The sequence below is a fragment of the Saimiri boliviensis genome, chromosome 14, assembly GCF_048565385.1.
Source record: "Saimiri boliviensis isolate mSaiBol1 chromosome 14, mSaiBol1.pri, whole genome shotgun sequence".
Classification (NCBI taxonomy): domain Eukaryota; kingdom Metazoa; phylum Chordata; class Mammalia; order Primates; family Cebidae; genus Saimiri; species Saimiri boliviensis.
Genome location: NC_133462.1, coordinates 41,226,359 through 41,250,461, shown reverse-complemented (window position 1 = coordinate 41,250,461; position 24,103 = coordinate 41,226,359). Strand labels below are relative to the sequence as shown.

The window sequence follows — 24,103 nt, the reverse complement described above, 5'->3', positions numbered from 1 at the left end:
AGGCCTCGCCTGAATCCCTCCAGACTGCAGCCAATCCTTTGTGTGCCCTGATTGAAATGCAAAGAGAAAATTAGAATTCCCTGCTCTTTCTCTCCGCCTCTTTCTTCTAGATTCTAATGAATTCAGCGCTTACAGGCTGCGCAGGTGAAGAAAACGGCTTTGGAGATTTTTTTGTTGTTGTCGAAAAGAATTATTTTCATTTCCAGGAAGATGGGCCCGTTCAACTTCATCGAGCAGAACGTTTCCCTAAAGCGGTCTGGGCGGCCCCGTCCCCATTTCTGGCTGGCCTGCCGGAGTTCCAATCAGACTTCTTTGGATTCCATGAAGAGACTTTCTAAGAGCTTTTTCTGTTCTAGAAAATAAGTATGAAAGAAACAAAACGATGGGAATAAAAGTTTGCCCGCCCGAGGACGTGAACTTCAAGCCCATTGTCCTGAGCACAGTGGTGTATGCCTGTCTTCCCAGCCCTTTGGGAGGCCGAGGCAGGAGGATCCTTTGAGCCCAGGAGGTTGAGGCTGCAGTGAGGCGTGTTTGTACCACTGTATTCCAGCCCGGGGAACAGAGTGAGACTCTGATTCTAAAATACGGTTTTTTGGAGACAGTTTCGCTGTTTGCCCCCCAGGCTGAAGTGGAATGGTGCAATCTCGGCTCATGTCAGCCTCCACCTCCCAGGTTCAAGCGAGCCTCCTGCCTCAGCCTCCCAAGTAGCTTGGATTGCAGGCATCCACCACCACGCCCGGCTATTTTTTAAAATATTTTTGCCGTACAGACAGAGTTTGCACATGTTGGCCAGGCTGGTCTTGAACTCCTGGCCTCAGGTGGTCTGCCTGCCACGTTCTCCCAAAGTGCTGGGATTATTGGCTGAGCCACTGCACCTGGGCTCTAAGTTTTAAAAACATAAACCGTTGGCCAGGTGTGGTGTCTCAAGCCTGTAATCTCAGCGCTTTGGGAGGCCAAGGCAGGAAAATTGCTTGAGCCCAGGAGTTTGAGACTAGCCTGGCCAATACAGCGAGACCCTGTCTCTTTAAAAAATAAATAAATAAAAACTTTAAAAATTATATAAACTGTCCTTGAGAGGAGAAGGCACCTTTTCTTTTCTTTCCTTTTTTTTTTTGAGACGGAGTTTCGCTCTTGTTACCCAGGCTGGAGTGCAATGGCGCGATCTCGGCTCACTGCAACCTCTGCCTCCTGGGTTCAGGCAATTCTCCTGCCTCAGCCTCTTGAGTAGCTGGGATTACAGGCACACGCCACCATGCCCAGCTGATTTTTTGTATTTTTGGTAGTGACGGGGTTTCACCATGTTGACCAGGATGGTCTCGATCTCTCGACCTCGTAATCGACCCACCTCGGCCTCCCAAAGTGCTGGGATTACAGGCGTGAGCCACCGCGCCTGGCCTGAGAAGGCACCTTTTCAACCTGCCTGAGCTTCCCACCACATTAATGAAACTGGGGTGGCCGGGTACAGTGGCTCACCCCTGCAATCCTAGCACTTTGGGAGGCTGAGGTAGGTTGCAGTGAGCCAAGATTGCACCACTGCACTCCAGCCTGGGTGACAGAGCGAGACTTCATCTCTAAGAAAAAAAAAAAAAAAACTGGGGTGGATGGTGAGGCCGGTGAGTTCATAGCTGTCCCCACCGCCTTCAGATGGCACCCTCTATTGCTGGTTCACATGAGCTGTGGCTTCCTCTAGACACAGCCTTGTCCTGTACTCCCCTTCCCCTTAGAAAAACCTTAGGATCCTATTTACCGTGCACCTTGAGAAAGCCATTCCTGATGTCCTCCCACCAAAGTATCCACAATCACTTGGGTGCCACCTGGCAGAGCTCTTGTCACCAAGACAATTTCAAAATTGCTGAAATTGTCTTCCCCGCTCAGCCACAAAACCCACGAAAGCAGGAAGTATGTCTCATTCATTTTTTTTTTTTTCCAAGACAAAGTCTCGCTCTGTCATCCAGGCTGGAGTGCAGTGGCACAATCTTGGCTCACTGCAGCTTCTGCCTCCTGGGGTTCGAGCGATTCTCATGCCTCAGCCTCCCAAGTAACTGGGACTACAGGCGCCAGCCGCCATGCCTGGCTCACTTTTGTATTTTTAATAGAAATGGGGTTTCACCATGTTGGCCAGGGTGATCTTGAACTCCTAACCTCAGGCAGTCCACCCTCCTCGTCCTCCCAAAGTGCTGAGATTCCAGGCGTGAGCCACTGCCTGGCCTCTTGGTCACTTCTGAATCTCCATGGCCTCATGGCTGGTTCAGTAGAGGGAAGACTCTGGGTCCAGAAGGTCCAGGTTCACATCCTGGCTCTGCTGTTTCCTGGCTGTTTGGCCTTGGGCAAGTTGCTTAAGCTCTCTGTGCCTCAGTTTACTAATCTGCAAAATGGGGATGATATTCTCTTAGAGGGCGGGGAAGGACTATGGTGAGCTACTCAATAAAGGGAAGCTGATTTTCATAAGCTAGTGGCAGGACCCCGGGAAACAGCATAGGTGGCGAGGTATAGCTCTGTCTCAGTCTTTGTTTATTTTTTGGGACCCAGGCCGGAGCGCAGTGGTGCAATCCTAGCTCACGGCAGCCTCGACCTCCTGGGCTCAGGAGATCCTCCCACCTCGGCCTCCCAAAGTGCTGGGATTCCAGGCGTGAGTCACTGTGCCCGGCCTCTGTCTCATTCTTGGGGCTGCTTCTCTCTGCTGGTGGTAAGCAGCTATAATCGCAGAAGACGGATGAAAGCATGTTCCTTCATCTTGTACTTTATTTTTATTGATTTATTTTTTGAAATGGAGTCTTGCTCGGTGGCCCAGGCTGGAGTGCGGTGGTGCCATCTCAGCTGTCTGCAACCTCTGCCTCCTGGGTTCCAGTGATTCTCCTGCCTCAGCTTCCCAAGTACCTGGGATGGCAGGTGTGTACCATCACGCCCAGCTAATTTCTGTCTTTTTAGTAGAGATGGAGTTTCGCCATGTTGGCCAGGCTGGTCTCGAACTCCTGACCTCAGGTGATCCACCTGCCTCGGCCTCCCAAAGTGCTGGGATTATAGGCATGAGCCACCGTGCCTGGCTACATTCCTTTATTTTTTTAAAAAAATTCATTTTTAATGATACAATTACTATATAGAAGCAGTTTTCATCATAAAAACAGAAACAGCACCATAAAAACTAACTTCGTACTCCTCTTTAATTCTGTGCTTACCGTGGCCCTCTGAGTGAATTTCTTTTTAAATTTTTCTCTCTATTTATTTTTTTGATATGGAGTCTCACTCTGTTGCCCAGGCTGGAGTGCTGTGGCTTGATCTCAGCTCACTGCAGCCTCCACTTCACAGGCTCAAGCGATTCTCCGGCTTCATCCTCCCACACAGCTGGGATTACAGTTACCTGCCACCATGTCCGAGACAGAGTTTTGTTCTTGTTGCCCAGGCTGGAGTGCAGTGGCTCGATCTCAGCTCACTGCAACCTCTGCCTCCTGCGTTCAAGTGATTCTTCTGCCTCAGCCTCCTAAGTAGCTGGGATTACAGGCACATACCACTGTGCCTGGATTTTTTTTTTTTTTTTTTGGTACTTTTAATAGAGATGGGTTTTCTCCGTGTTGGTCAGGCTGGTCTTGAACTCCCGACCTCAGGTGATCCGCCTGCCTTGGCCTCTGAATGTGCTGGGATTACAGGTGTGAGCCACCACGCCCAGCCTAATTTTTGTATTTTTATTAGAGACAGGGTTTCACCATGTTGGCCAGGCTAGTCTCAGAATCCCAATGTCAGGTGATCCTCTTGCCTTAGCCTCCCAAAGTGCTGGGATTACAGGCGTGAGCCACTGTGCCGGCCTATTTTACTCATTTTTTAAGAGACGGGGTTTTGCTATGTTGCCCAGGCTGGCCTTGAACTCCTGGGCTCAAGTGACCCTCTCGCCTTAGCCTACAGAGTAGCTGGGACCACAGGTGTGCACCACCAAACCTGGCTGATTTTTAGACTTTTTTTGTGGAGACAGGGTCGTCCCATGTTTCCCAGGCTAATCTGAAACTCCTGGGCTCAAGTGATCCTCCTGCCTCAGCCTCCCAAAGTGCTAGGATTGCAGGCGTGAGCCACTTGAATTTAGTGGTCGTGGTCTGTGAGTTAATCCTGCCCACCCCTGGTTTTGTAAATAAAGTTTTATTGAAACACAGCCATGCTCATTCATTTTGTCTGTCATCACAGGTGACCAGATGCAGCTGAGACTTTTTGGCCTGCAGAGCTTAAAATATTTTACCATCTGGTTCTTTACAGAAAATGTTTGCTAACTTCTGTTCAAAAGTTGCAACATTATCAAGTTAATGTCTCAAGTTGAGGAAATGCCTTTCTGTTCCTGGTTTGCTGAGTGTTTATTTTGAACAGGCTTTTAAAAAAGTCAAATGCTGGCCTGGCATGGTGGCTCACGCCTGTCATCCCAGCACTTTTGGAGGCCAAGGCGGGAGGATCACTTGAGGCCAGGAATTTGAGACCAGCCTGGCCAATGTGGTGAAACCCTGTCGCTCTAAAAATACAAAAATTAGTCAGGCATGGTGGTACACACCTGTAATCCCAGCTACCCGGGAGGCTGAGGCAGGAGAATACTCGAACCTGGGAGGCAGAGGTTGCTGTGAGCTGAGATCATGCCTCTGCACTCCAGCCTGGGCAACAGAGTGAGAGTCTTTTTTTTTTTTTTTTTTTTTTAAGATGGGGTTTCACCAGGATGGCCAGGCTGGTTTTGAACTCCTGACCTCAGGTAATCCACCCACCTCAGCCTCCCGAAGTGCTAGGATTATAGGCTTGAGCCACCATGCCCAGCTGTGAGAGTCTGTCTTTAAATAAATAAATAAATAAAATATTTGGAGGCAACATTTCTTTTTTTAACTGTGATAGATTTATGATATTATGGAAAAATATTTCCAAATATTTGTTATAATTTGTTACATTTTTATTCTTAGTATTAGAAACTGACATCATGGGCCCAGCACAGTGGCTTATGCCTGTAATCCCAGCACTCTGGGGGGTGCTGAGTCAGGTGGATCACTTGAGGCTGGGAGTTCGAGACCAGCCTGGGCAACATAGCAAGATCCTATCTCTACAAAAATATTTAAAAATTAGCTGGGTGCTAATTGGTGGTGGTGCATAGAGCTACTATAGAGGCTGATGTGGGAGGATCACTTAAGCCTAGGAGTTGGAGGCTCCAGTGAGATATGACTGTACCACTGCACTCCAGCCTGGGCAACAGAGTGAGACCCTGTCTCTTTTAAAAAAAGAAAAAGTCCCTTAGCCATAGATGTGTGGATTTATTTCTGGATTCTGAATTTTATTCCACTGATGTGTGTCTATCCTTATGCCAGTACCACACTGTTTTAATCATGGTAGCTTTGTGGTTAGTTCTGAAATGGAGAAATTTTGAGTTTTCCAACTGTATTTTTTTTTTTTTCCTGCAAGACGATTTTGACTATTTGGATTATTTTGCAATTCATTACGAATTTGAGGAGTGGGTTTTCTATTTTTGCAAAAAAGTCATTGGGATTTTGACAAGGATTGCATTGAATCATAGATTACTTTAGGTAGTATTGCCATATAGTTGAGTTTGTATATCTTTGCTGCTTATCGTGTTTACCCCTAACTAATACATGTTTGCTTTATACGTTTTAAGATGTAATGTGATGAAATTGCACTGTAACTTTTCTTCCTACGACCTGCTTATTTTGCTAGGAATGTTTCTGAGATTTGTTCAGGTCGTGGTGTATGGTTTTAATGGCTTCACATTCTTTGCTGTCTAGTATTCCATCATGTGCCTGTATCATTTTTTTTTTCTTTTTCAAAGTCTCACTCTGTCACCCAGGCTGGAATGCAGTGGTGCGATCTGAGCTCATTGCAACCTCTGCCTCCTTCTTCAAGCAATTCTCCTGCCTCCGCTTCCCTAGTAGCTGTCTTTATAGGCACCTGCCACCATGTCTGGCTAATTTTTTGGTAGACACAGGTAATTTTGGTAGACACAGGGTTTCAGGATGTTGGTCAGGCTGGTCTCAAACTCTGACCTCAGTTGATCCGCCCACCTGGGCCTCCCAAAGTTCTGGGATTACAGGCGTGAGGTACCATGCCTGGCCTTTTTTTTTTTTTTTTCTCTTGAGACAGGGTCTCATTCTCCTAATGGACCAAACTTCATTCTCACCCTAATGGAGAATGTATAAAGAAATATGGAATTTGGTTCCAATATTTTAATGACAAATAATGCCACTCTCAATATACCTGTACTTGTCCCCTTGGAGAAATCTGCAAGAGTCTCTGTACGATGCATATCTAGGGATGGAATTGTTGACTGAAAAACTTAGGTGCATCCTTAATTTACTAGATATTCTCAATTTGTCCTCCAAAAGTACCAATCTCTTCCTACTCTGAGAGTTAGTAAAGTCGAACCATCCTTGGATTCCATAATTCTGTCTTTGAGTCATAACATTGTATTCTTTTTTTTTTTTTTGAGACGGAGTTTCGCTCTTGTTCCCCAGGCTGGAGTGCAATGGCGCGATCTCGGCTCACCGCAACCTCCGCCTCCTGGGTTCAGGCAATTCTCCTGCCTCAGCCTCCTGAGTAGCTGGGATTACAGGCATGCGCCACCATTTTTTGGTTAATTTTTTATATTTTTAGTAGAGACGGGGTTTCACCATGTTGACCAGGATGGTCTTGATCTCTTGACCTCGCGATCCACCCGCCTCAGCCTCCCAAAGTGCTGGGATTACAGGCGTGAGCCACTGCGCCTGGAAACATTGTATTCTTTTAATGAGATACTAGATTTCCATTGCTGAAGTTTTCCTGGCCTTTTTGTATCTAGGCACGTAAGTGGAATGTGCTTTTTTCCTCCTTAGTTTGTTCTTGTACAATTTGGGTACCATCTTTTTTTTTTTTGTCTTATAAGCTGACAGTTTACAAAAGTTGCAGATCATCTCTTCCTTGAAGATTTGGCAAAACTCACCTGGAAAACTACCTGGGAAGGTGCCTTCTGTGGGGCACAGAGCTTTGCTATCACTTTTTTTTTCTATTTTTTTTTTCTTTTTTCCTTCTTTTTAAGAACATGATTTTTTTTTCTTCATCTTTTGAGACAGAGTCTTACTCTGTCATCAGGCACCAGGCTGGAGTGCAGTGGGACAATCTCGGCTCACTGCAACCTCCGCCTCCCGGGTTCAAGCAATTCTCCTGCCTCAGCCTCCGGAGTAGCTGGGATTATAGGCACCCACCACCACACCCAGCTAATTTTTGTATTTTTAGTAGAGACGGGGTTTCACCCTGTTGGCCAGGCTGGTGTCAAACTCCTGACCTCGCGATCCACCCACCTTGGCCTCCCAAAGTGCTGGGATTACAGGTGTGAGCCACTGCGCCCGGCTGGTTTTGTTTTTTTAAGACGGAGTCTCATTCTGTAGCCCAGGCTGGAGTGCAGTGGCATGATCACAGTTCACTGCAACCTTGACTTCCTGGGCTCAGGTGATTCTTCCACTTCAGCCTCCAGAGTAGCTGGGACTGCAGGTATGTGCCACCATGCCCAGGTAATTTTTTGTGTTTTTGGTGGAGATGGGGTCTTGCCATGTTCCCAAGGTTGGTCTTGAATTCCTAGGCTCAAATGATCCACCCACCTCAGCCTCTGAAAGTGTTGGGATTACAGGCGTGAGCCACCGTTCCTGGCTTCATTTCACAATTTCTAAGATTATTCACTTTTTCTACAATCTGGTTCACATGGATACTAATCTCCTAGGCTTAAAAATGTATGATTTTACACATTTAGTGTGGTATAAAGTTGTGTCTATGTGGTATACTCTCATCCTTTGAAATACCTCCTTGGGGCCGGGAGTGGTGGCTCGTACCTTTCATCCCAGCCCTTTGGGAGGCCAAGACAGGCGGATCACTTGAGGTCAGGAGTTCGAGACCAGTTTGGCCAACATAGTGAAACCCTGTCTCTGCTAATATATATTAGCTGGGTATGGCAGTGTGTGCCTGTAGTCCCAGCTAGTTAGGAGGCTGAGGCAGGAGAATTGCTTGAACTTGGGAAGTGGAGGTTGCAGTGAGCTGAGATCGTGCCACTGCCTGGCTGACAGAGCGAGACTCCATCTCAAGAATAAATAAATACCTCCTCAGCTGGGCCCAGTGGCTCACACCTGTAATCCCAGTTCTTTGGGAAGCGGAGCTGGGCAAATCGCTTGAGTCGAGGAGTTCGAGACAAGCCTGGGCAACATCACAAAACACTGTCTCTACCAAAAATACAAAAATTAGCCAAGCGTGGTGGTGAACATCGGTAGTCTCAGCTACTTGGGAAGCTGAGGTGGGAGGGTAGCTTGGGCCTTGGATGCGAAGGCAGCAGTGAGTCGTGATCATATCACTGCATTCCAGCCTGGGCAGCAGAGCAAGATCCTGTTTCAATGAATGAATGAATGAATGAATGATGTAGCTCCTTGGTAAGAGTGATTGGTCCCCTCATCCCTAATGCTTTTTCCTTTCTGCCTCTGCCATCCTGCCAGAGGTCTGTTTTTTTATGAGTATCCCCAGAGTTGGAGATTTTTTTTTTTTTCTTCCTGAGATGGGGTCTCTGTCACCCTGGCTGGAGTGCAGTGGTGCAATCACAGCTCACTACAGCCTCAACCTCCTGGGCTCAAGTGATCCTCCCATCTCAGCCCCCCAAGTGGTTGGAACCTGGGGCATGTGACACCACACCTGGCTAACTTCTTTACTTTGTGGTGATGGAGGTCTCCCTATGCCGCCCAGGCTGTTCCTGAACTCCTGGGCTCAAGCAATCCCCCTGCCTTGGCCTCTCAAAGTGCTGGGATTGCAGGCACGACCCCTGCACCTAGCTTCAGATTTTAATAATATTATTTTGTGGTGGTGGAGCTGCTGTAGCGTCTCATTTCATGAATTTTTGATTTTCATATATTTCTCTTGATTTTCCTTGAGTTTATTTGTTCTTTTGGTAGATGCTGGAGTTGAAAGCTTAACTAGTTTATTTCCAGATAATTCCTTCATAAACTCATATGAGGCTATGAATTTCCCTCTGAGTACCTCTTTGCTTATTTTTAGCATCCCATAAATGGCAAAAGAGAAAAGTGCCACCAGACTGCTACACTTAAACCTCTGAGGGTATCTTTTTTTTTTTTTTTGAGATGGGAGTCTCGCTCTGTTGCCCAGGTTAGAGTGCAGTGGCATCATCTCCGCTCACTGCAACCTCCGCCTCCCAGGTTCAAGCAATTCTGCTTCAGCCTCCCAAGTAGCTGGGACTACAGGTCCCTGCTGCCACACCTGGCTAATTTTCTTTTCTATTTTTTTTTTAGTTGAGGCAGGGTTTCACCATGTTGGCCAGGCTGGTCTTGAACTCCTACCTCAGGTGATCCGCCCACCACAGCCTCCCAAAGTGCTGCGATTACAGGCATGAGCCACCACGCTGGGCCTCGGTTGTGCATATTTTGTGATTTGTGTGTGGACGTATCTTTAACTCATGATTTGTTGGAGTAACTCCGGTTCTGTGGATGTGAGAAGCTATAGGTCATCACTGATTTATACTCTGATTGCACTGTGGCTGAGCGTGGGGCCTCCGTTCCGTGTTCTCATGCGCGGTCTGTTTTTGTGATGACGTCAGGTGCTTGGAGAAAATGCCTGTTCCTTGTTGCGTACAAAGTCCCGTGCAGGGGCATGTGATCAAGTTGGCTGTTGATGATCCGTCTCCTGGAGAGCCTTATAATTTTACTTGATCTTTCCGTTTATATGTCCCCTAGTGTAACTGTCCCCTAGTGTAACTGTGATGTTTCTCCTGTACGCGTTTTGCTGTAAACAATTCGAAGCACACTGTTAGGGGGCAGGGTATGTATTTATTGAGAGCATTTGTACTTTTCAGAGAACTAGGAGGTTTTGGCCTCTGATATGTCATTGAGGTGGGGATGCGGCTTCGCTCTGGGCTCTCCCTCTCCTAGCCTGGGGTTGCTGGATGTGGCCAATGTTGGTTTGTTTTGTTTTGTTTTGAGACAGTTTTGCTCTGTCGCCCAGGCTGGAGTGCAGTGGCGCAATCTCTGTTTACTGCAAACTCCTCCACCCAGGTTCAAGAGATTCTCCTGTCTCAGCCTCCTGAGTAGCTGGGATTACAGGTGTGCTCCACCACGCCCAACTGGTTTGTATGTTTTTTTGTTTTTTTTTTTTTTTTTTTTTTTTTGTAACAGAGTCTCCCTCTGTGCCCAGGCTGGAGTGCAATGGCACGCTCTCCGCTCACCGCAACCTCCATCTCCTGGGTTCAAGTGATTCTCCTGCCTCAGCCTCCCAAGTAGCTGCGATTACAGGTGTGCGCCACCACATCCGGCTAATGTTTGTATTTTTAAGTAGAGATGGGGTTTCACCATGTTTGTCAGGCTGTTCTCGAACCCCTGACCTCATGATCTGCCCGCCTCAGCCTCCCAAAGTGCTGGGATTACAGACGTGAGCCACTGCGCCCCGCTGTTTGTATTTTTAGTAGAGACAGGGTTTCACCATGTTGGCCAGGCTAGTCTTGAACTCCTGACCTCTCCAGTGATCTGCCTCAGCCTCCCAAAGTGCCGGGATTACAGGCGCGAGCCATTGCGCCCAAGTATGGCCAGTGCTGACCTTAGGCAGTGCTCAGAGATGCCCTGACCTCCCACTGGCGTAGGCCGAAGGAGACAGGCAGACCTGGGCCCCGAGTACAGGCTCCACCACCTCCCATGTTTTTGATCTTGGATGAGATCTGACCTCTTTTTCAGTCTCAACTTTATTTTATTTTTTGAAATGGAGTCTTGCTCTGTCACCCCGGCTGTAGTACAGTGGCACAATCTCGGCTCTCTGCAACCTCCACCTCCTGGGTTCAACTGATTCTCCTGCCTCAGCCTCCCGAGTAGCTGGGATTACAGGTGTCTGCCCCCACCCTTGGCTAATTTTTGCATTTTTAGTAGAGATGGGGTTTTACTACATTGGCCAGGCTGGTTTCAAACTTCTGACCTCTGGTGATCTGCCTGCCTTGGCCTCCCACAGTGTTTGAATTACAGGCGTGAGCCAGCCCACCTGCATCCCACCTGGCTGAGCCTCACATTTTTTTTTTTTTTTTTTGAGATGGAGTTTCGCTCTTGTTGCCCAGGCTGGAGTGCAATGGCGCGATCTCGGCTCACCGCAACCTCCGCCTCCTGGGTTCAAGTGATTCTCCTGCGTCAGCCTCCTGAGTAGCTGGGATTACAGGCGTGAGCCACTATGCCCGGCTAATTTTGTATTTTTAGTAGAGATGGCCCACGCCTATAATCCCAGCACTTTGGCAGGCTGAGGCAGGCAGATCACTTGAGATTGGGAGTTCAAGACCAGCCTGACAAACATGGTGAAACCCCGTCTCTACTAAAAATACAAAAAATTAGCCGGACATGGTGGCGGGTGCCTGTAATCCCAGCTACTCAGGAGGCTGAGGCAGCAGAATCGCTTGAACCTGGGAGGCGGAGGTTGCAGTGAGCTGAGATCATACACTGCACTCCAGCCTGGGGGCCGAATGAGACTCTGTCCCCTTCCGCCTCCCAAAGAAAATGTGTTTTAAAATTTCTCCTTTTCCAGGGGAGGCGAATTCCTCTTCTGAGCCAAGATCAGGATACCTCATCTAGTATTTGTTTCTTGGAATTTGCGAAGATCTGTACCGTTTTCACAAATTTTCCCTGTGTGTTTGAGAGCGCTGGGCGGGGAGGGGATAATAGGGTTTGTGAAATCTAGTTGGCTAAGTTTATTAACGATGTGGCTCACATCTGTACTGCTGTGGCTACTTTATCTGTTGGTTTCTAAGAGACATAGCCCTCTTCTTCCCTGGACTGGGTCCCTGGTCTCACTAAGATCACCCCTTCTGATCCCAGGGGGATCTTTTGTTCACCTGTGGGTGGCTTCTGTGCCCGAGCAGTAAGTGACTTGGGCAAGGGTATGGATACACAGTGGCTCACCCTCTGTCCCCAGGAATGTGACTCTGGCTCAGGGCATGGGTCCACTCACTGGGTGGCCTAGAGGATGGAAAAGAGAGTCCCCAACCTGCTGCTTCCCTCCATGGACTCAGTTCCTCCCCAGGGCGCGTCGAGAAGGCAGCACAGTGCTGTATGCGGGGTTGCGGGCCAGACAGGGTGGGGCACGAATCCCAGCGCCACTTCACACTCACTGTGTGTCCCTCCCCGAGCCTCAGTTTCCTAATATGTAAGTGGAGCTGACAGTTTTTTTTTTTTTTTTTCTCCTCACGGCATCTCAAGTCTTTGGCCCAGGCTGTGATCTCAGCTCGCTGCAACCTCGGCCCCTGGGGTTCAAGGGATTCTCCTGCCCCAGCCTCCAGAGTAGCTGGGATTACAGCCACATGTAGCTAATGCTTGTGTTTTCAGTACAGACGGGTTTCGCCGTGTTGGCCGGGCTGGTCTTGAACTCCCGACCTCAGGTGATCCATCTGCCTCGGCCTCCCAAAGTGCTGGGATTGCAGGCGTGAGCCACTGCGCCTCGTCAAGAGGCTGGTAACTTCTATCTCAGAGTGACTGGCCCATGGTAAATTCTCAATCATGGTCACTTATTAGAATAAGAACACAAAGGCCAGGCGTGGTGGCTCACGCCTGTAATCTCAGCACTTTGGGAGGCCGAGGCGGGTGGATGACGAGGTCAAGAGATCGAGACCATCCCGGTCAACATGGTGAAACCCCGTCTCTACTAAAAATACAAAAAATTAGCTGGGCGTGGTGGCGCGTGCCTGTAATCCCAGCTACTCAGGAGGCTGAGGCAGGAGAATTGCCTGAACCCAGGAGGCGGAGGTTGCGGTGAGCCGAGATTGCGCTGGAACGAGAGCAAAACTCCGTCTCAAAAAAAAAAAAAAAGAACACAAGGCAGCTCCTACTGGGCCAGGGCTTGGGTTCTGGGTTCAAATCTTGGCCTGGCCACTTCATTGCTGTGTGATCTTAAGCAACAGCACCTCTCTGGGCCAACTCCTCTGACACTTGACATGATGGGAGATCAGCTTTCTAGGCCCCCGCCCACCTGCCCACCTGCCCCAGGGGGTGAGACTCGACAGGCAGGAGTGCAATAAAGATTCCACAGTGAGCCGGGGTCGGACGATCTTCCTTTAATACAAAGTCGATTATCTACATACGCGGGGGTGGGAAAACCACCCGGCTGCTTCTGCTGGAATAAACTGTGGAAAGGAACCGTAGATCTGCCCTTGTACAAAGAGGAACAACTCGCTTGCTCGGGGGGGGGGCGGGGGGGTGGAGGGGGTCCCGTCTTTCTGGTTTTGCTCCCAAACTGCCCCATAGTCCCGGGGGGGAAAGGGTCCCTGATGTGACGCAGGATACAGCCGCTGTCCCCAGAGAAGTAGGATCCTCTCCGTCTCCCGGGGTGGGAGACAGCTCAGGCTACGGGAGGCGGGGGGCACCGTCACCTCACTCCTCTTACGGCAGCGTCCCCCTCAACCCCACCCCGCGGGTTCGAACCCAACACCACCGGGTCCGAGTCCCCCACGACCCTACCCTCAGAACTGTATTTGATATGTCTGAAAATTTAATTTATAAAAATGAAACCAACAGGCAGGGCGCGGGGCAGCGAAAAGGAAAACGGGGTCCCATTCTGCCGTGAGCAAAGCGCGCTTTCTGATGGGGGAAAATGAAACGGGAAGCGAAGCTGCGGGCCGGCACGCACACGTGCGCGCGTGACCGTCACGCGAGGCCGCTGTCTGCGGTGAAAAAATAGACCGGCTTTGAACAGAATATGAATCAGCCCGAGTTGTTCTCTTTGAAAGTCGGTGACTGGCAAGTCTTTTGTTTGTTTCTTTAGAAAAACAAAAAAAAAAAAAGGAAAAAAAAATACACTATTTAAAAAAAAAAAAAAAAAAAAAAGAGGAGATGTCACGGGATACAGTTAGGCTGAGTTCTAAAAGGAAGCTGGATTCTGGTCCCAGCCCGGCGACCCCAGGCTGCAGGGCAGGGAGGAGCCTCCCGGGCCCCCCACCACCATGGGCGGGCGGGCCGGGGCGGGAGACAAGGGCTCAGTCTGCGCCCCACCCTCCTCTGGTTCTGGGGAGCACTCCTATTTGCTCGCCATCCCCCCACCCCCCCACCCCGGAATCTGGTTTTGGAATTGGAAGGAAAGGAGGAATGTGCCAAGTATCGGAAGGCGGGGGCCCGGGGCCGGTGGGGGCTGGAAGAGCTGCATCGTGCTCCCCGGAAACGGTGCCAAGCTGCAGCTGTGCCGCCGCCTCCTGTCCTGCCCACTGGGGGTCCAGGCCTCAGGAGGTCCGCCCCGAGGGGCAGAGGCATCCGGGGCCATCCGGGACCGGTGGTGTCGGGCCGGGGGACCATGGCTTTAGGTTGCATAGTGGTCAAAGCTTCCGAGGTACTCCAGTGCCGCCTGGTAACAGAACTGGTACTCGTCCTGGGGGGACAGAGGGGACCGTCAGCACCTCCCCTGCTCTAACACCTCCCAGGGCTCCCTAGCGCCCTCAGGAGCAGGCCAAGCGCCTTAGACCAGTGCATGCCTCTTGCAGAAGGTCTCTTTGGCCCCCAGGACCCTCCCCAAATGAACCGGGCAACGCCACACCTTCCTGCCATCCACAGCCAGGCTCTTCATCTGGAATGCCCTGTCTCCTGTCTCTGCCTGGACACACTATTCGTCTTTGCATTTTTATTCCTTTGCACTCTGTCGCCCAGGCTGGAGTGCAGTGGCGAGACTGCGACTCACCGCAACCTCCGCCTCCCAGGTTCAAGCGATTCTCCTGCCTCAGCCTCCCAAGTAGCCGGAATTACAGGTGCCCACCACCATGCCCAGATAATTTTTGTATTTTTAGTAGTGACGGGGTTTCGCCATGTTGCCCAGGCTGGTCTTGAACTCCTGACCTCGGGTGATCCGTCTGCCTCAGCCTCCTAAAGTGCTGGAGTTACAGGCGTAAGCCACCATGCCTGGCCTCATTTTTACTTTTTTTTCGGTACAGATGGGGTCTCACTGTGTTGCCCAGGATGGGCTCAAGCGATCCTCCCACTTCGGCCTCCCAAAGTGCCGGGATAACAGGCATCAGTCGCCGTGCCCAGCCCTCTCTACTCATCTTTTAAGACGAGGCTGCTGCTGAGAACCCCCTCCGCTGGAATGTTCCCCTTGGAGCCAGGAGTGTGGGCCTCAGTTTCCCCATCTATACAGTGGCTGGACAGGATGAGTGGTTTGAGGCAGGGTCTAGGCTGAGCCACCAACTTGCTGTGACTCTGGGACTGCAACGAACCCATTTCTGACCCCCCCCAAGGGCCACTTCCTGGCTCAGACCTTAAGCCGACTGTTTTGTTAAAAGGGTCACTCATCCCCTTCCGGCGCAGCAGGGGTCTGTGGACCTTCCACCCACAACAACCCAGAGAGTCCCAGGTGGCTGCAGCCATCTCAGAGGAGGCGGCTGAGGCTCAGGGCAGTAGGGGTGCCAGGCCAGGCCGCCCCCTCTTCCAGTCCCGTCGTTACCTCCGTCTGCACCATGGCCGGCCGCTGGGTTCGCAGCATCTTCACCGTCTGAAAGATGTCCACCACGCCCTCGTACCGCATCCGCTCCAGCACGATGCTAAGCGTGATGAAGACGCCCGTCCTGCCCACGCCGGCGCTGGTGGGAGTGGAGTGAGCACAGCCGTTCAGGGCGGGCGCAGGGGAGCCCTGATCCGTCCACCCGACTCCCCCAGGGACTCGAACGGCCCACGCTTCGGGCTGTCCCCCGCACCTCAGGCCTCCGGGCACCGGACGGTCCTCACCTGCAGTGGACGGAGATGGGGCCGTCCTGGCCGAACTGCTCCTTGGTCTTGTGCACCTGGCCGATGAAGTCGATGAAGCCCTCCCCCGACTTTGGCACACCCTGCTCTGGCCAGTCTGTGAACTGGAACTGCCGGACAGTCCGCGACTGGCCGTCCTGGAGTGCAGAGAGCCCGGTCCTGCTATCAGTGGCCCTGGGGCTTTTTCTCCAACCTCCTCATCCTCACCCCATTTTTTTTTTTAGAGGGAGTTTCGCTCTTGTTACCCAGGCTGGAGTGCAATGGCGCGATCTCGGCTCACCGCAACCTCCGCCTCCTGGGTTCAGGCAATTCTCCTGCCTCAGCCTCCTGAGTAGCTGGGATTACAGGCACGCGCCACCATGCCCAGCTAATTTTTTGTATTTTTAGTAGAGACGGGGTTTCACCATGTTGAGCAGGATGGTCTCGGTCTCTCGACCTCGTGATCCACCCGCCTCGGCCTCCCAAAGTGCTGGGATTACAGGCTTGAGCCACCGCGCCCGGCCATTTTTTTTTTTTTTTTTTTAATTAGACGGAGTCTCACTCTGCTGCCAGGCTCGAGTGCGGTGGCGAAATCTCAGCTCACTGCCACCTCTGCCTCCCAGATTCAAGCGATTCTCCTGCCTCAGCCTCCCGAGTAGCTGGGGTTACAGACCTGCGCCACCACGCCCAGCTAATTTTTGTATTTTTAGTAGCGATGGGGTTTCACTGTGTTGGCCAGGATGGTCTCAATCTCCTGACCTCGTGATCTGCATGCCTTGGACGCCCAAAGTGCTGGCATTACAGGCGTGAGCCACTGTGTGCCGCCGCTCACCCCTACTATTGTTTTGAGACGGAATTTCGCTCTTGTTACCCAGGCTGAAGTGCGATGGTGCCCTGTTGGCTCACTGCAACCTCTGCCTCCTGGGTTCAAGGGATTCTCCTGCCTCAGCCTCCCGAGTAGCAGGGGTTACAGGCGTGTGCCACCCGCCCCACCCTCACTCCCGTTTTGCACTCCCTCAGCCCCTCCACCCTGACAGCTTACCATCCTTCTCAGTCCCACCGCCCCGCTTTCCAGAGACGCTCCCCGCTCAGTCACCACTGCCCACCACCGAGCTGTTCCTCTCCCCACATCTCCAATCCCAGCAACCACGCCCCGTCCAGCCCCAGCACCCTGCGGCCTTCGCCATCCTACAGCGCACCCGGCTCTGCCCTTCCCTCCTGCCCTCCACAGCGATCCTGTCATTGCCCGCTCAGCGGCATGTCACAGCTCTTCGGCACCACTCCGCTCCAGCGCTGCCCACAGCCCGACAGTGCCTTCAGCTCCCGTCCTCCACCGTCCAGTAACGGTGCCATCTCTGCCACCCCCCGCTGCTCACTCATCTCCTGTCACACGATCATCTGCCCTCCACCACTGGTGGCTCATTTTTCACCACCCAAAATGACCCGACACTCTCTTCTAGAACCGAATGCCATTAACTCATCCTCTGCCCTCCGAATGGGGCCACTTCCCACCGTCCACCACGGGTAACTCATCACCTTTCCATTCGACAGTTCCATCCGATGCCATCAACGTCCGTCATCTGTCGCCATGCCCTCCTGGTGCTGCCTCCTCCACCACTCAATGACGGCGTCTTCCTCCCTCCTCGCCCTCCTGCCAGTATCTCTTCCCACCACCCACTGGTGCCATCCAATCACACCATCCTCTGCCATCTTCCCTCCTTCACAGGCCAATGGAACCGTTTCCCCGCATCCGTCGCCCTCTGCCACCCATGTGTACCATCTCCGCCGACACCCCCGTCCCCAGCGTCGCTCGTCCCCGCACCCTCCACCCTCGGATGTGCGCCCCACGCTGCCGTCCTCCGCTGCCGTCCGCCCTCCCGTGTCCCCTCGTTCTCCCCATCTCCTTCCTCAAGGTTCCCAGCGCTGACTCCTGCCTGTTCCCGGCCTGCCCTGCTGGCCCAACCTCTGCCCTTCTCCAATTCCGTCTTCGTCCGTCCACCCCTGGTGAAGCCTCACCCTCCACCGACCCCAGCTCCCCCATCCCACGGACACCCTCCATCCTGTCACAGCACGTCCCCCACCTCCGGTCCCAGGCTCCACCCCCCGAGGGCGCCATCCTGCACGGCTCGCAGCACTGTGCCCGATGCCTTCGCCCTCCTCCGGCGGCATCGAGGCTGGCGTTCCCCATCCTTTCCCATCCCGATCGTCTACCACTTACTCTGATCCTCTGTCACCAACAGGGCCGCCTTCCGCTATGAGTTTTCAGCCACTGCCACCTAATACCTCCCTGGCTCCCTCCACCTGCCTTTACCGGCCAGCCCGTCCACTCTCATCTCACCGGGGGTGCCGACCCCACCATCTGCCTCTGCTCGTTCGCCGCCTCCACCCGTCACCCTCCGCCCTTCAACTCTCCCTCCGCCTTTCAGCCCTTGGGTGGCTGCCTCCAGGGGAAAGCCCCGTTCATTTCCTTGAATGTCATCCCTTGGGGCCGCTCCTGATTCTAAGGCTGCTCCCTAACCCCAGCCTTCCTCTCCGTCAGCAGCCAGGGCAGCCCTCTCCAGATCACTAAGGCGACAGCCTGCAGAGTCTGGTTCCGGCCCCTCCCGCCCATCTGTCCCCACACTCACCCGGGCGTCCGTGACCTTGAACTCTCGCAGAATATACTGGGGCATGTTGTACTCTGCCATCGGATCGACCACGAAGTACTGGTAACGGGCAGAGCGCTCAGCCGGCCAGTACTGGTGACACTTCTCCTGTGGAGGAGATGGCAGCCGCGGTCAGCGCCGTGGGAGCCGCGGCCGGGCCCTCACCCCTCCCCGCCGTGGCCCCTGGCTCACCTGGCCCATCTCCCGCCCTCGCCCCTGGCTCACCCGGCCCATCTCCCGCCCTCGCCCCTCCCCGCCGTGGCCCCTGGCTCACCCGGCCCATCTCCCGTAGCTTGGTGAGCATCACCACGATAGTCGAATTGTTCTCCCACAGCATGCGCCAGAAATCTTCCGTGGTCTCCGCCAGCGGCCCCTGGGTCGCAATGTAGGCCTTCTGTTGCCTGCAGGCGTGGCGGGTGTGAGCTCTGGCTGGAGACCCAGCGTGGGACTCGCCTGATGCTGCCCAGGAGGGTCAGGACCAAGCCAGTACTCTGCAACGGCTGTGCCTGCCACCCCGCTGCCAGCTGCACCAGCTCCCCGGCCGGTGAGCCCATTTTGCAGGCCGGGAAACCAGCAGTCTCATGACGAATTCAAATTCCTTGACAAAGTTACAGGACTGTCCACTAACCTCTCCTGACTGACTTCTTCCCTCCACCTCCAAGTGCCACTGCCCTACTTTCGGCTGCTTGCACGGGCTGGGCTCTCTGAGCGCTGGAGCTTTGCGTGTGTGGCACCCTCTGCCTGGAACACCCTCCCCCCCTGCCAGGATTTCTCAATCTCTGTGCTAGTGACATTTGGCCCTGGATTGTTCTCTGGGGCAATCTATCCTGTGTACTAGAGAATGCTGAGCAGCATGCCTGGTCCGTACCCAGTACCAGTAGTAATCATTGTAACAATAAGAAATATCCCCAGAGCCAAATATCCCCTGGGTGTCAGAATTACTGCAATTGAGAACCACTGATAAAAAAGAACAGATGGAATTGTGTTATGGACAGCAGTCATCAGTTAAACACACACCCAGAGATTCACCAACAGCAGCCATCAGTTAAATACACATCTCAAGATGTGTAGTTAAACAGCTCGGGGCTGGCAGTCTCTCTCCAGCTCTGTCTCCCACAAGACCAGAGGCCTCTTGAGAGCAGAGATGGGGGTCCTTCTAGGGCCCCGAGGCAGAAAAGTCATGGCACGTACCTGTAGCCATCAATGAAGCTGGCGTTGATGTAATCAGAGCCCTCCACGCCCCGAATGGGCTGTAGACAGACCCGTGTGCTCTCATAGGGCATGATGTTCACCAGGCGGTTCTTAAACTTGTTACAAGGCAGATTGGCACTGATGAAGCGTGACGTGTGGGCCTTGGAGTTAGCCAGCCTCTATGGGGAGGAGGAGGAGGCGGCCAGGAGCTGCCATTAGGATGAGGGAGGCTATGCTTTCAGCCAGAGCACCGATGGTGGATAGGCAGGTAGGTAGGGGCACCCCCCCCAACTACCACCTTGTAGTCCCCATGGCTCGGGGCCAGCCTGATTTTTGGTTCTTGGGGCTTCTTCCCCACGCTGCCCCCGGCAGCCCCAGCCCCGCCCCCAGCAACCCATCCCCCCTCTCCGGCAGCCCCAGCCCCGCCCCCGGCAGCCCCAGCCCCGCCCCCGGCAACCCGCCCCCCGCCCCCGGCAGCCCCAGCCCCGCCCCGCCCCGCACCTTGAACTCGAGCTCCATGCCGGTGACGTGCTCGCCAGGCTCCACCTGGGCCAGCTTCTGGATATAGGCATAGAGGCTGCGCGCCGGCACTTCCGTGTTCCCGCAGCCCACGGCCTCCAGCAGGGCCTCGTGGATGAAGCTGTACTGGTCCTCCGTCTGCACCATGTAGTTGCGCTGGGACCTCATGAGCGTCACGTGGCCGTAGACGTCGACTGTCTTCTCCGGCTTGATCCGCTCCAGCATGGCGTCGATGACAATGAAGCAGCCTGTGCGGCCCACACCGGCACTGCGGGGACAGCCACGTGGCGTTCAGGGGCCGCTGGGCTGCAGGGACCGGGGGCAGCGGTCGGACGCACGTACCTGCAGTGGACCACGATGGGGCCGGCGTCCGGCGGGTTGCAGGTCTTGACTCTCCGCAGGAAAGCCAGGAAGGGCGTCGGGTATTCGGGCACGCCATGGTCTGGCCAGGCCGTAAACTGGAACTGGCGGACCTCGCGTTTCTCACTGGAGCCATTCTGGGGACCATAAGGGTATATCACCTGTCACTCTGGCTCGCCCTGCCACCCAAGTGCTGAAAACGTCCAAGTCGCACAGCGAGCGGCTCACGCCTGTAATCCCAGCACTTTGGGAGGCGGGGGCAGGCGGATCATCTGAGTCTGGGAGATGGAGAGCGGCCTGACCAGCATGGAGAGACTCCATCTCTACCAAAAATACAAAATTAGCTGGACGTGGTGGCACACGCCTGTAAGCTCAGCTATGCGGGAGGCGGAGGCAGGGGTGAGGCAAGATCGTGCCACTGCGCTCCAGCCTGGGCGACAGGAGTGAAACGCCACTTCAAAGACGATGCCCGTGTCTGCACCTCCCCGTCGCCGCGTCTCTCATGCCCGACTTGGGGTCTAGCTGCCCCTGGATGGTTCCGAGTGGCTACTCTTGTGGATGCCTCCCACACAACATGGCCAACTGCATCTGGCCTCCCCAGACCTGCTCCCCCGGCTCAGCTGAAGGTGACTCCATCCTTCTGGGCACTCTGGCCACAACCTGGGAGTCACCCTTAACTCCTGTCCCCTCCCACATCCAACATATCTACAAGACCTTCTCCATCCAGGCCTGAATTCACAGGACTGCCACTGTCTGTCCATTTCTGTCTGGAGACTCCCTGAAGGCAAGGCTAGGGCCCTGCTGAGGCCCCATCACAGGCTCAAGCTGGGTGTAAGGCCAGAGGACATGTGGGTAAAGAACACCTGGGCCGTGAGTAAAGGTAGAAAATCCGGCTCATTGCCGAGCTGGGCGCTGCTGGCTTTGTCCTCCAGCCGTGTATGGGAACAAGCAGTGCCCTCGCTGAGCCTCGGGTCCCCTCCACGGAAGGGGGTTCCAGGAGAATGTAGTCAGCATGGGTAGACACACTCGGCTTTCTCTGTCCCATGGGGAGCTCCCTGGGTAGACGCGGGTGCCCTCTGCCTCCCATCACATACCTTCCCCCTCCGCCCCCAGCCCCAGCCCGCGTCCCACCTTGTGCAGAGAGAATGTCCTGACGCAGAACGTGGCCAGCTCAATGGTGTCTAGCAAGGTGACTTGGATGAAGCCATAGGTCTCTGTGCCTCTGTTGGGCCAGTACTGATCACACTTGATCTATACCAGGCAAGAGAACACGTGTCAGCAGGGGGCTGGCCGGCGGGGCCTTGAGGGCCACGGTGGGGTCCAGGGCTCACCCGCGACTTCTCCTCCAGCCGTGTCATCATAACGATGGTGGCCGACCGCTGCTCCCACACCATACGCCAGAAGTCCCCGAAGGTCTCGGGCAGTGGCCCCTGTGTGGCGATGTACGCGTTCTGACGCCGGTAGCCGTCCACGTAGTTGGCGTTGATATAATCACTGCCCACGATGCCTGGAGCCGGGGCGAGAGGCCAGGGGTCTGTGGGGGAATCTGTCTTGCTAGACTGGCTCTGTCTGGCCCACTGCTTCCCGGAAGTTCACTCTGACTGTCCCCAAGGTGACCACTGGGTGTGTACTTCCCAGTTTCTCCCCCTCAGCACTATTACCATATGGGGCCAGATCGCTGTCTGTGGGTGGAGCCATCCTGGGCACTGCGGGGTGCTGAGCAGCCTCCCTGGCCTCCACCCACTCCACGCCAGTAACATTTCTTCCTCCCAGGCTGTGACAACCAAAAACGTCCCTGGGCAGCAGAAATTCTCTGACTGATCACAACTGATGCAGAAGGACAGATGAAGCCATGTTATGGACAGCAGCCATCAGTTAAATACCTATCTAAAGATGCCCGGTGGCCTCCAGCTGGAGCTGGACCAGGTCGATGACCAGAATCAGGCCTCAGTGGCCAAGGGAAGACATGGGATCTAGTGCTTCCCGTGCAGTGGGGAAGGGCAGGTTAGGCCTGGGGGTCTCCGCGCTACCTTCGATGGGCTGGAGGATGACGCGGGAGTGATCGTAGGCGATGACATTGGCGTAGCGGTTCTTGGGCTTGTTCACTTCCAGGTTGGAATGTTCCCATGTGAACTGCTGTCCAGGGTCGATGGACTGCAGAGGAAGGGGAGGGCGTGGGTGTCAGGGTAGGTACCTGTGCGGCCGAGGGGAGGGGTGAGGGGGGCGGGGGCAGGCTCACCTCATACTCCTGGGAGAGCTTGAGGCTGTCGTTGGCCTTGAGCCGCTCCGTGTGCTCCGCCATGTCTGCGATGGGGATTGGCGGGTGGCTGAGCATGCCTACGAGGGTGGAGCAGACCCCACCGGGGTTGGTCACCGGGGGGCCAGCCGGGGACTGGGGGAAGGGGTGCTCTACATGTGAGTCTGCGATGGAGGAGCTGCGGTTAGAAGGGCGGGGCTGGGGTGGGGCCTGGCAAGAGGGGTAGATTCAGGGTGGCTCGTGAAGGGGCAGGGACCCCAGGTCTAGGGGACTCCAAAGGCAGCAGGTTTGAGGCTGCCGCTTGGGGCAGAGCTGGATACCCCGGGAGGGCTCTGGATCACAGTTGCTGGCTCCTCCTGCTTCCTTCCAACCGAGCTGGGGGTGCGGGGCTGGCAGAAGGGTCACCCAGAGGATGTGAAGTCCCCAGTGCCCCGAGCCAAGAAGCAAGTGTGTGGCACAGAAATTAAACAGCAGATGCAGCCAGCTGGGCTTCGGGAATCCCATCCCTGGGTGAGCGGCTGACACCCCTTTTTGTCCCTCTGGGATCAGAGGCACTAAGTCCTCTTCCAGGAAGGGGTGAGGGGCTGGGGAGGGGTAAACGGCATGTGTGTGGGTATGTGTGGGGGTGAGGGGTCCCCATCTGTCCCCACGCTTGCTTGGAGCAGTGCACCTGGCCTGAGAGCTCTTACCCATTCAAGCCCCCCAGGGTGGCTGCCGGAGGTGCTGGGTGTGGGCTCGGGTCCCCCTTCCCGACATCCCAGCCTGCAGAACCCTGACCTCTCCTGGGACCTGTGCGTGGGGTATTCAGCCATCGGGGGGTTTCCAGGCCAGTTGGTAACTCCAACTCCCACGTGTCCCTAGCTGCCCTGAGTGGCCCCCCGGAGCTCACTCACATCTAAGGGAGCTGCCTGTCACGTGGGCATGTCCCGGGTACCTAAGTGCCTCACCCAGGTCCCTGACACGCACGCAGCAGTCACACACAGCCACCTAAGGGCCCAAATGGACCAACCCCCTGCCCTCTCCCAGGAGCCAGCACAGGGCAGGTGGGCAGGGGCCAGTGGCGGAGGGCGGGGCGCGTGGACAGAGACAGGAGGCAGGATGGAAAAACCAAAGAGAAAACGAACAGGCGGGACCTAAGGAAGCCAAGAACAGAGAAACACAGGAACTAACTTTCCAAGTGAAACCCCGGCTCCCTGAGGGGGCTGCTGAGGCCTGAATCTGCAAACAGCAAACAATAAATAAATGAAAACATGCGGGGGGTTGGGGGGGTTCCCGCCTCCCCCTCCCCCTCCCCTCAATGGCTGGCGGATGCAACGGGCAAAGCAACGCAGACAACTCGCGGGACGTATAGCTGCCTGGGCCCCCGCCTGAGACCCCCATGGGAGCCGCTAACGGTGTCCCCCTCTGGCTGTACACCAGCCAGT

The 24,103-nt window shown here is 54.2% G+C and overlaps 1 protein-coding gene across 5 annotated transcripts in view; it reads right to left on the bottom strand.

Moving 5' to 3' along the window:
- Positions 1-13,045: 13,045 nt before the first annotated feature.
- The window catches only part of PTPRS (protein tyrosine phosphatase receptor type S), a 133,367-nt gene continuing 122,309 nt past the window's right edge, over positions 13,046-24,103 (bottom strand). For 4 of the 5 annotated variants that reach the window (XM_074384758.1, XM_074384755.1, XM_074384754.1 and 1 more), the window contains 13 exons: positions 23,850-23,897; positions 22,662-22,759; positions 22,453-22,576; positions 21,754-21,929; positions 21,554-21,673; positions 20,405-20,559; positions 20,045-20,330; positions 19,544-19,722; positions 18,627-18,753; positions 18,335-18,460; positions 15,711-15,865; positions 15,430-15,565; positions 13,046-14,364 (listed from right to left, as the gene is read on the bottom strand). In XM_074384758.1, coding sequence (XP_074240859.1) covers positions 14,296-14,364; positions 15,430-15,565; positions 15,711-15,865; positions 18,335-18,460; positions 18,627-18,753; positions 19,544-19,722; positions 20,045-20,330; positions 20,405-20,559; positions 21,554-21,673; positions 21,754-21,929; positions 22,453-22,576; positions 22,662-22,759; positions 23,850-23,897 — 1,799 coding nt within the window. In that variant the 3' untranslated portion in view covers positions 13,046-14,295. The remainder of the gene's footprint in view (positions 14,365-15,429; positions 15,566-15,710; positions 15,866-18,334; positions 18,461-18,626; positions 18,754-19,543; positions 19,723-20,044; positions 20,331-20,404; positions 20,560-21,553; positions 21,674-21,753; positions 21,930-22,452; positions 22,577-22,661; positions 22,760-23,849; positions 23,898-24,103) is intronic. The other variant, XM_074384756.1, reaches the window with a different exon arrangement.